This window comes from Haliotis cracherodii, unplaced genomic scaffold (assembly GCF_022045235.1).
Source record: "Haliotis cracherodii isolate W230 unplaced genomic scaffold, xgHalCrac1.p SCAF_8, whole genome shotgun sequence".
Taxonomy (NCBI): domain Eukaryota; kingdom Metazoa; phylum Mollusca; class Gastropoda; order Lepetellida; family Haliotidae; genus Haliotis; species Haliotis cracherodii.
The window spans coordinates 38,086,442-38,098,864 of record NW_027266341.1 but is presented as its reverse complement, the minus strand read 5'-3'; the positions used below and the strand labels follow the sequence as shown (position 1 = coordinate 38,098,864).

Below are 12,423 nucleotides of genomic sequence, written 5' to 3'. Positions count from 1 at the left end.
GTATTATGAGCATGTGTCGACGAATCACTCCTTTATAGTGATGATACCAGGTGTTCGCGAATAGGTGGGCGTGTCCTGCCCCAGCGGTGTCATCCTCCACAAACACTTGCACAGGCAAGTCAATTGTCCACTTGAAATAACTGGGGATCATATGTTACAAGTCAAAATAGGGAATTGCATCAGACATTATTTTCGTCACTTGTGTACTGTTCAAAGACAACCTCACTCATCCTAAGTATATGCCCAAACAGCTTGATGTTGCAATGGAAGGCATCACCCAAGCCCTCTGTACCCAGTCCCCTGTGGGTATTCAGGGCCAGACATAACCCCATGTGTGCCGTGTTTAACTAAGTTCCCATTAAAACTGGGATCTGGGGAACACAATGTGTATATGTCAGTGTACCCAGACGGCTTGAATCGTTGCTCATGATATTAACCACTACTTTGTCTTGGCCAGACTCCATTATGTTCAAACGTGTATTATTACTGACTGCGGCGTGAAACAATATCCATTCGCTCTCTTTATATTAGTACACTAATCTTATAAAAAATTGCCAACTTTTGCTACTACATAAGGGAATAGCTACAATCATATTACCCATGCATTGGGATGTTATATGTTGTAAAATTCTATCGTCTTAAATGGATTATGCATCAATATGGTGCGCATATTACTGACTAAATAATTGGGTGAGCGAGTGAATATTCATTAACCATCTGGCACGTGATGAAAATCCATTGTGGACTACGAAGCACATAACTATCCCCCAACTGCACTATATTTATTAATAACAGTCACATTCTCTTAATGTCATGGCGTGAACAGTCCTCAGTCAACGGAAATAATGTCGCGTGGTGGCACTGAACACCAATAACTTTTGCAGGTACAGCGTCTGTGTTTACATTGTGGGCAAATCACAAGTACGTACATGCGATCGTGTTTCATAGTGAGGTTACTGACGTCTTCAATGCTTGTGTAGACGCGGATAAAAAATATTACGCTCATAGCTTTGTATTAAGTTTAGCGCTTGGAATGTGGTCTTGATGTACAAACTTAAAACTAGCTGGTTCTAACAATTTACGATTTTTCCTCAAAACGGACACAGCTGTCGACTTGTGAAAGGTTTGGGAACAAGACCAAACAACCAATTTGACTGATTATCATAATGGTATTTTTTTGGTCCCGATTCGAGGCCAGTCTGTGTGTGTTATAAGGTCGATAATGGATACATTTAGCATATTACTAAGTTTGATGTACAGTGGTTGTAATGAATGTAATGTGTAATGACCGTTATGAATTATAAGGGCGCCTACTGATACACCTTATGCCCCAATCGAGCTTAACCATCTACCCAACTGCATTGACCATGAGTCATCGTCATATTGAAGCAACACAAACAGTTACGTATATTCAGTGGTCAATTTATTAACAATAACAGTGTAAACATACAAAATTAACAAGTGCTATTTACAAACAATGAAGAAATGTACATCTGAATAACGGCAATGAACAAGAATGAACAAGTGGGACAATGGTATCAATAATGATGGACACATGAAATGAGCATGCTTTTCATGTAATTTACGACAGTGTAAGTTTTCGGTCAATGGAACAGATTATGCACTTTGGGCACATGGTGAATTTATGCTAAATCCTTATGTACATTTTACCCATATTTTCACATCGTTGCATATATTATGTATTGACACCTTTGTGTATATATTATGTATAAAATATATCAATAAAATCAAAGCAAAAAGATGAATGCTTATAATTTGTCAACGGTGACCGTATAAATGTCTCTCGATCTGGACCTTTTTTCCCACTTTAGAAACACATTCAGGAGATATTTCACGAATTCGATGAACTTGTGGATCAATTGTTTTTTACTTGTGTCGATTTCATGCGTGGAGTATTGACACTGACAGTGTCGATCGTGATATGAAATGAACACGTAGTCACTGGCACGTGACGCGTGATAATGCTGACGCTCGGTTAAAGCTGAACAGGTGTCTGGAAGCCTTTGCATCAAACGGACATCTGAAAGATCAAAATAAACAGACTGTTAAAACAGTACAAATCAAATTGAAATTTATACAAAAAATATCCCAATTACACATTTACAAATATTCTTTGTATCAAAAGAGTGAACGTTGAAATCAGTATTCGTATATATTCTTTTGCATACAAAATAACATATCCAGATTTTAATGTGAGTTATGTATGGGTTTTTGTAGTTTTCGTGAAACTTTCCTGTATACATTTGACAACTATCAACATTGAATAATAGTCAAAGATTTACCTTGAGACTATTGTTCATATCAAGGTCACTTCCGCCATGGCCGCTATCTGTTCCTATTGTCTCCCCTGATGTGTCACTCCAAACATCCGGGTCCTTTTCGCCATCTTTTGCCTGTAACAATAATATCAGCTTTATAGTCAAATGTAAAATAAATCGGATCATCCATAAATTAGATCATCCATATTATTCAATCATAAAAGTTATTTCGAAGTAATCGTCGTAAATTTTGAAAACAATCAGTCATCTCTTTCTCCCAGGTTGTGCAACAGCTGTGATCAGCAATACATGATTAGCGCACGTGAAGGTCCGGGTTAGAATTAGTCGTCAGCGACCCGTGCTTGTATCTAGGCGACTAAGGGGATCGGGTGATCAGGCTCGATTACTTGGCTGCTGCATGTCATCGTATCCCAGTTGCGTAGATCGATGCTTATGATATCAATCACTGGATTGTCTGGTCCAGAATAAATTATTTACAAATCGCCGTCATATAGCTGGAATATTGCTGAGTGCGGCGTTAAACAAACAAACATCATTAGTTATTATTTCTATGTGTTGTGGACATGACGTGTATTGGTATATATCCGTTGCTGATATACTTACATTACTGGGGGTCTTCTTTAAGCGGAGAGACTGTACTAATGCCTTGTGTTGATGGAGGATATCCACCACACTGACCTCCCCATCTGTAGAGTTGGATGAAGATGGCACTCGCGGCTGAAATAGACATGAAATGTGTTAGTGACGTCAATTTCAAATAACAATATCAACTAATGATCATAAACAATCGGTGGAAAAATGTTAAAAACATCATTAAATTAAATTCAATATAAATTACTTTATGATTGGTACTGATAAAATTAGTTATTTATATATCACAACGTGCTCATTGATATTTACTTCCTGTTAAATGCATACCTTTTTATTAGCTTTAGCTGGTGACGTTCTATTGCCGCTATTTTGACTTTCACTCAAGTGCCTCATTTGGTTGTATTGCGACTCCTCTGTAGCGAAAACGTCACTTTTAATGTCTTTAGTATCATTTTTAAATGTCACAGTCTTCTTCGTGAGTTTATTGCCCTCTGTGACCAGAATAATACCAGGCCTCAATTCATTAAATTCCTTTTTACTGTTCTTGGAAGATGATTTGGCTGAGGAATATTGGATCTTCTCGCTATCGGAGTATTCTTTGTATTTGCGCCTATTGTCCACGTATCTAATAGTCAATAGAGTTCCAAGGATAACGATAGCTAATATAGATGTTATACACACGAGGACAATGACGATTTTCATGTTCGTGTCGCCAGCCGTCGCTGTAGAAGCGTCTGCGTGAACGATTTCAACGTTAAGGACGGCGTAGGTGGCTCTCTGGGGGCTGCCGTCGTCATGAACACTGATGTTGATATTGTACTTCTTAACATCACCGTCTGTGATTGCACGGCCGAGTTTGATGACCCCGCTGCTGGTGCTGATTTGAAACAAGCCGGTTTGATTAGCTGTGACGATTGAGTAGGTGAGCCACCCATTGAGGCCTGAGTCCAAGTCATAGGCTTGGACGATGGCAATTTCTGTTCCAGGTTCCATATTGTAGGGGATTGAAATTGAGTCGTTAGTTGGCACGGGGAAATTGATTTCGGGATGGTTGTCATTGTCGTCAAGGATACGGATTTTGATTGGCACTGATGTTATCTGTGGCGGTGTGCCAAGATCGGAAGCTAGGATGTCGAAGTTGTACGTTTCCATCGATTCGTAGTCAATTTCAGCCGCGGTGCTGATTTCACCCTTGGCGTTAACGGTAAAAGGTATGACACCGTTCACAGGAGAACCGCGTAGTGTGTATTGCACTTCACCTCCTTTACCAACATCTGAGTCTATCGCTTTAACTTTACCAATGAAAGTTCCTACTGGAGAGTTCTCCTTCGCGGAGAACACGTACGATGCGTTAGAGAAGGTAGGACTCTCGTCGTTCCTGTCGCCGATGTTGACAACTACGGTGGTCGTTCCTGTCAACGGCACCTCGCCCTTGTCCATTGCAAACACCTTAAATGTATATTTCGGTACCGCCTCTCTATCAAATGTCTTGATGGCCGAAATTTCACCAGTGGATTCGTCAACATTGAAAGTCTGAGAAGCAACAGCATCAAGTTTGTACTCGATTTCACCATTTTTACCAAAGTCTTTATCGCTCGCTTTAACGTCTCCCAGTGACACCGGAAAAGCGTTGTTTTCGTCAATACTCTTGAAGTATTTTTCTTGTGAAAACACCGGGGGGTTGTCATTATCGTCCGTCACACGGATCAGGAACTCCTGGTAGGAAGACAAAGGGGGCGTGCCCTGGTCCTGACACGTGACCGTCACGTTATGCACGTGCACTCCTTCCCTATCTAACGACCTCGCAACAATCACTCTGTATTCCGTTTGTTCAAGTTTCTGGAGCTGGAAATATTGCCCACTGATTTGACAGGCAACCAATCCATTTCTCCCCGAATCGGAATCCTTCACAGAAATCAACACTGCTGTTCTACCAATGGTAGACGACTCTGGAACAGCAGCAGCACCATCTTCAGCAAACAACAACTTTACGTCAATCACAGGGGGGTCATTAACGTTGTCGGTAACAGCGACGATAACTTGAGCCTCCGCAAACAGGCGAGGGTTTCCGTGATCAACTGCTTTAACTTGGAAATCAAAGACTGAACCACCTTCAGAGTTCAATGTAGATTTGACTTTAATAAGCCCCGTTGATTCTTCGACCGAAAAATGTTTCAAAACTCGTTCTTGTGTTGGTGTTGAGAAAAAATAGGATATTTTGGCGTTGTCCTCCATGTCGATATCGACAGCTGACACTTGCACCACGGTAGAGTCAATAGCTGCACTCTCTGGAAGAGTGGATTCATAGATACCACGCTGGAAAACAGGTTCATTGTCATTTTCGTCGATTATATTAATAATTACGGAGAGAGTACCTGTCCTTGTAGGACTCCCACCGTCAGTAGCTTTTAGAATGAATGCATATTCATCTTGAGATTCTCTGTCAATTTCACCTGTCAAAGATAATGACAAGCTAGTAATTTTACCATCTGTTGTAACAGGATCAAGAGCGAATGTCAGAGAACTGGGTGAAAGTTGATAATACTGCACAATGTTTTGTTCATTCGAGTCTTTATCTGTTGCAAGCGGGAGCGAAATCTTTGTTCCCACTGATGCGCTTTCAGACAGGTTGTATCGAAATTCTGAATTCCCGAAACGTGGTGGGTTATCGTTAATATCTTTCAGGTTAATGCTGACTGTGATTTTTCTGAAAAAGGCGCTTCTAGATGACTGCGCGGCTATATCCAGTGACAACAAACACACTGACACATGTTCACAAAAACTCTCACGGTCCAACACGTCGGATGTGAATATTTCTCCCGATGTTTCATCAACACTGAAGAAAGTATCCACCTTGCTGTCCTGAGAGACAATGCTGTACCGCAGGGCTCGAAACTCGGTCTCTCCAACCTGTTGTTGAAGATTAGACGCGCTAGCCACATTGCCAACCAGGACGGGGGCTTCTTCTCCTTCTGTGATCCTAAATGTAATATTCTGACAACTGATGACCGTCGTTGAAATCAGAATCACCAGTGCTGAAATTAGCGCCGCCATTTTGAAATGTTCTTATCTTCCGATCCGTTACAGCATTGGTTCGGCTGAAATATACAAGAAAATGTTTCAACGCCGTGTCACAACAAATCACCAACGTGAAATAGAAGAGCTTCAATTTAATCTAAGCATGTCAAGAGGATAATGAAAATATCGGACGTGGACACCGACCACTGTGCCACCAAATAAACATACTCAACAATGTTCATCCTGTTTTATTGTGATATACACAGGAATCTATCGGAATGAAATCGACCAATATAATAGTGAAATTGGCGTGCGTCTAAAGCCTGTCCTCGTATGTCCATCGTACACAAAGTGTGAAATATACAAGAATGTCTGTGACAATGACGATTGTATTCTAGACACGCTTCCTCATTCAGTACAAGCAAATATTGCTGGCCGCGAGTCGCTCCGGCGACACATGTCACTTGTGACCCTCACTATGAAGCCCTCGACGTATGATGAGACTGTGCTTTCAATAACATGTTATGTACGCCTGACTGGCTCGGGGTTGAAATATACATGAAATAAACAACACTACCTCGGTACCTTCCCGACAGAAATAGACAACCTTTGTCACTCTCCACAATGTCGCGTATGTGTGAGAGTACGGACATCAAATTCTTGAAATTGAATTTCTAAATTTATTAGCTTATTTGTGACAAGAAGAGTCAAGTCTCAAATGAAAAATAGACAATTTATGATATTGACACGTGGTGGTGTGTGTTCGGTTTAAGGTGTTTGACATGAAATGTACACTTATAGGATTGGTTTATCTCAAGACCAACACAACGATAATAGTTAATTGAAATGTAACGTAATGTTTGAAAGATAGGACAAAGTGGGAATTACCCTCAGTTCAATAGCCTGTCCAAAACTCTAGCGTACAAGACAATTAAGCCACATAAAATCTTGATAGTTCACATAAATCTGCCACAAGTAAATATTAGCTGTCGGGGGCTAATCCCGATGTTTAAAGAAAATCCATATTTCAAAGTAAAACGCGACTTAAGTGCTAATGGTGTGTACATGACGCTTACCGAACGAAACTTACAGATAAAATAAATTCATGAAAATCGCTCATAACCGCCTTTTAGAGTCACATAATCCGCGGGATGTCTCTCGGCTGATAAATGGGATAAACATGATAAAAGTGCAAATGAAAAATAATGAAATAAATTACGGGAGGTAAACACTGTCAGCTCCTCGATAAAGACTTAGAATTGCACCAATCCGTTTGTGAGTGGCAAACCTGTTTTATGAGACAAAAATCTCTCTCTCGAAACAGTCACAGGTCACGTTTAACAAAGCCGAGCCACGAGGGCACATAATTTCAGTTTTATCGTTTTGAGCAATCACATGATTCATCCTCCCTCGTATCTGCCCATCATATCTTAGCTGGGGGCGAAAGCACTACCCGAAAATTGCACGTTTGTTTGTCACCGGCAAAATCCATTAAGGGATCTCAAAGGGACCGAAATAAGCATAGGACAATCGTAATCAAATAACAACGGGGTACAAAATGTCTCAACACCGGTTCCAAACCGCTTTCCGTCACGGTTACACAGGTGCGAGAAATTCTTTAACTTCTTCTACTTTATTAAGGAGGCGCGGGTCAATTCTGACGTAATATGTTGAATTGATGAGTGACAATGAATTACACAATAAAATTGAATTAATTCAAATTGAATCATTTTGTCAAGGTACTTCTGTTATCTTCAGACGGAGCATCTCTCTATAGCGACAACGTACTTAGCCAGTACAATAAGTGGGGCCAGGGTCAGTCGACGCGGGACTGAAGATGACTCTCTAACCTGTGACCTTTACATTGCGAATTGTTGAGAGGTTTTTGTGTCGCTTTTATGTAAACACATGAGTGGGGAACGTAATCAGTGCGCTCTCAGCGGAGGGCAGAGTTGCAAGATTTACTAGCGATAACATTTACGTTAAGATGTAGACAGCGTTCGCGATGACAGCAGGACGCCATTTGAATGATGTTAAGCCCACACTAATGTAGACCTGCACATCTTCGAATACGTTAAATATCTTATAGAAGAAAAAGATGTTTTTTATTAATGTGTCATGCAAATGCATAGCATACAAAGTACTAGTTTTTTATAAACGTTTTCGAGTTTCTGCGAAAAAAAACCCATTTGAAATCCAAACTTGTCAATCATTATTTGTTGTTTATATATATAAGAACATAACACAGTCATCACATTTGGTCTACAGCAATTAATAACATGATACAGCGTGCGCATCCTGGCTAAGCAACAGGTGAAATGCATGTTTTGATAAGTTTTCGTTACTTTTCAATTATATAAAAGTAAATTAAGGTTAGGAATTAAAACGAATTCAATATAACGTTTTAAATATTTATTTTTTCATATTGTAATATGTATATTCAGATAACAACTTAACAGTAAGGCCTACTTAATATCTAGCTAATTTATTGAAATTACTGTGAAAAAATACAAGTCATTCCAAAATAACATCCAAACTATTTTTCACCCATAAATCATTCATCTGTAAATAACTATTTTAAAACTGAATTAAACACAGCCAAATTGACGAAGATCAGATAATAATGAAAGGCCCTTAAATCAAAGTGCATCCACTTAAAATTAAATAACGATTAAAGATCGTCACATAATGTCTACTCACGTTACAGTAGGTCGAACTCCAATAATGGTATCCAGTAGGCTACGTTCAATCACAACTAACAGTTATCCAAACTCTCAGGAGTGAACCTTCCTCAACCGAGTCACAGACACAAGTAATCTCACCCCGACCTGCACCCTACTTAATACCAACAGGCACCTCTAGGCATCGCCATTGGCTCACAGCAAACCAAAATACCAATACAAGACAAGACAATCTCTCCGACAGGGTAATCGCAGTTTATAATGGCTAGACTTGCTCTAAGGACATGTCCGAAATACCTCCTATTGTTTGGCTAGCGGTCCTATTGTCTTGACCACTGGCGATTGGCTGAAGCCTGTTGCCGGACTCAAGTAATTGGCCACCCATGTTCCCGTCTATTGTTTCGTAATGTTTAATTGTTTGTTCAACGGGCTTAATCCCATTTGATGAATCGCCTAGTGCAGTCGGCCGTAAAAGAATTAACACCCTGAAGATACAAGCGAAGGTGCGATTGACAAAATCACATCCATTTGATGGCCAAATGTCGTCTAGGATTCTTCAGGACCTGCGGGTATTTGCCCCAAATTGCAACTTGACAGGTTATCGTCAACAGACGTTTTCACACATCTACATCGAGCCCGCCGACTTTGATCCGAAATAATTATCTTAATTGTTGGAAAAGACGTATCTTTGTAATTGACATGGTTAGGTTTGAAACTGACTTGCTAAATATGACAGATGTGTCACGATGTGCTCCGACATATGTTGTGTCTGTTGTCATTAATTGACATATACTTGATGCTTGAAATTAAGTAATTATCAGAGATGTGCAAACCGTTATGATGTCTATTTCGAAATGTACATGCTATTGATCTTGTCAATTGCAAGTACTGGAACCAAATGCACATCAAAGGGTTTTCCCAAATGATTCAGACTAGTCGCTTAGTGTTCCTTCTATTTTTAAACTGATAAATTATTTAAGACACATTGACGAAATTTATTCTACATATGCATCATATGAATTATATAATCATATACGTGTGGCATACATTCCTAAACATAAAAAGAATTGTATAGTTCTTTTAACATTATCCATAAAAACGTCACATCTTTGTGTTCGTCTCATACCAATGAGTTGGAAAATATAACCGATTCATCTTGATTAACCGCAAACATGTCAGTCTTACTGTCAATCTGACGTCGTCGCAATGTCTGAAATAGACAACAGTGCAATAGACATGCAAACTACGCCGCAAGTGTCAATCATATACGTTACACAACGGATAAGCATATCACTGACAGCTATATCATATTGTAACATCGTCGGACGTGTGTGGCCAGGAATCATTTGTTTCGACCGCTATCTACATGCATCTATCTTACCCTGATCATCGCGGCCTTTGTGCATTGCTATAGATGTGTATTGACTGGGGTTTGGGTTTCGTGGCTATAAACATCAAGTTGTGAAACAGTCCCTGACTTGTAGAATCGGAATGAGACTAGGTCACGCGAAATTGACAACCAGAGACGGAAAGAATAGCCTGTTTGACCTGATTTGCTAGAGATGTTTTGTTAAAAGTATGATGAAGAGAGAGATCGTTGAGCAAAATGTGACTCACAGTGTATCGTACATGACCTATAGTTAAAGGCATTTTGTCTTGCAAATGTTATTTTCTAAAAAACAGGGGAATCTTAAATGATGCGGAAACTGGTGATACCGAGTTACACTTCAAATATACCTCTGACGTTAAAACAATAAGTTATTATCATATATATTTCATATTTCCTAGTTCAGAGAAATATACTAAGAACTGCGTTAAAATTTCAATCCAAAGAGTTATCATCGAAGAATAATTATTTACAGATGTAAAAAAAAACATATTTTGCAAAAACATTTGTATTGAAATCAAAACTCATTACATGCTTATGTATGACAATATCTTTGCAATTTAAATGTGTTTGGAATATTACGAAATGTAAAAACGAATAATTGTTTTGTCAGTTTCACTCAGCCGAATGATTGATGGAAACAGACACTCTAATTGTGTACAGAGATACAACTAATGCCCGTATAACAGTAAAGTTGTCTATATCATAAAGTTAACAGCCTGCCCGGCTAGACATCGACCAAGGGGACAATATACATGAATACCGACCCATTATTGATGACTTCTCACACTTTTATGATGGGGGTGACGACAAGCCACTTTAGCAATGAATTTAAGATGAGAGCTCTCCTGAATTATGTATAATCCATCGTATTATCGTGCCATGACACTCATAACTGAATTATCAGGAAACAAAGAAAGACATATTAATTTATCATGGTGCCTATTTCTCATTCAGCCCGGGAATACTAATACTTATATATATAAGTCACTGTACGTGACAGAAATGTAAACGTGACGGTTTAGATCTACAGCGGTAGGTTTAGATCTATACTGTAGATTGGGGGTACGTGGATAGTGTTTGAAGTACGCCGCAGATGGAGTTCACATTCCCGGCGTTAGATGCTAAACATAATTCCTATGTCTATAAACAACAGTTCATGTCCGTGTTTCGGCAATTAAAGTAGCACTGATTGTACAAGTGGTGACTTCTGACTCGCCTCGCGCCATAGTGAATAATGCCGAGCCAGTTTGAACGCGATGCTGGGATCCTGGGTTAAAGGTGTATACTGTTTAAAACCACTGTTACTGTGTATGCTCTAAGTTTGACTGTCAGGATGTAGTAGTAGTAGTAGTAGTAGTGGTGGTAGTAGTAGTAGTAGTAGTAGTAGTAGTAGTAGTAGTAGTAGTAGTAGTAGTAGTAGTAGTAGAAGTAGTAGTAGTAGTAGTAGTAGTAGTAAAATCTACTTCATCGCTTGCCGTTATTGACAATGACATCACCAGCAGTTATAATTTGTCATCACTAGTCGTCATCATCATCATCATCGTCATCGTCGTCGTTGTCGCCGCTGTTAGATGGATTTAATTTAATCCAGGATCTGTTGGTGTTACGCCCTGCATTCTAGCGCCGTAAGCTATCCCCCTAGGGTCAGTGTTCCGGTACATACAGACAATCTGCAGTCACCGGAACTGCACCGGCCCAGACAGACAGACGCCGAAACACAAACAGATAGACGATCCTTTTGTAATACACCTTGACTTCTACACAAATCTGTTTGGTATGTATGTAATCGTGTTCAATGTTTACTCTTACACGTAAACAAAATCCACGTGACAAGATGACACACATTGCAGATATAATTGTCTTACATAGTTGTCTTGGCTCTGTATTTGAAACACGAACTAGGCCAACATCTTCAATAAATCGAATAATAATAAATTAAAATAAGAAATGTTTTAGATTTTACCTAAACTGACATTACGTCGCATAAATAAAGTTATCTTATTTCAAAATATATATCTTCCAACTTTCAAAAGTCCAAATGGAGCCCCGAGCAATCCATAGATGTAGAGCTGACAATCTAGACTTGCCAAGTCATTCTTGACTTGAGTTAGACTCCCTTTTTAATTTATTCTCTAGGGGCTGTGAGACAGGCTATATTTTACCAGACAATCACACTTATCGTTGCAAATAAATCCTCTTTGGAATATGATCATATTAACATGGAATATTCACTTTCACTTTATATTCATACATAATCATGATCATTGATTTTCGTCCAATTGTGAGGTTTCTGGTTCAGTAACCACCAAAAGCTGTCGTCTAGTGATTGACATGCTTTTATGTCTATTTCAGTGGTACATTGAACATGCATGAAACGCACGTAGTTATATTGTGTCAAAACGAGCTCCAATTTCATATTGATAATGCCTTTCAATATAGAGTA

The 12,423-nt window shown here is 39.3% G+C and overlaps 1 protein-coding gene across 1 annotated transcript; it reads right to left on the bottom strand.

Annotated features, from left to right (window-relative positions):
• Nucleotides 1-1,507: 1,507 nt before the first annotated feature.
• Nucleotides 1,508-5,945, bottom strand: LOC139450976 (protocadherin-9-like). The gene is made up of 4 exons (XM_071232799.1): nt 3,219-5,945; nt 2,904-3,017; nt 2,304-2,414; nt 1,508-2,041 (listed from the first exon to the last, which is right to left on the bottom strand). The coding sequence occupies exons 1-4, from the start codon at nt 5,943-5,945 to the stop codon at nt 2,030-2,032; spliced, it is 2,964 nt and encodes a 987-aa protein (XP_071088900.1). The 3' UTR covers nt 1,508-2,029.
• Between the last annotated feature and the right edge of the window lie 6,478 nt (nt 5,946-12,423).

What these genes read in the sequence shown, in the direction of transcription:
- LOC139450976 (XM_071232799.1), bottom strand. Translation starts at nt 5,945, where the DNA reads ATGGCGGCGCTAATTTCAGCACTGGTGATTCTGATTTCAACGACGGTC. An exon ending in CAGCTAAAGCTAATAAAAAG is followed by an intron (nt 3,018 to 3,218) that starts GTATGCATTTAA and finishes TGTCTATTTCAG; the next exon opens with CCGCGAGTGCCATCTTCATC. An exon ending in TAAAGAAGACCCCCAGTAAT is followed by an intron (nt 2,415 to 2,903) that starts GTAAGTATATCA and finishes TTATTGTTACAG; the next exon opens with GCAAAAGATGGCGAAAAGGA.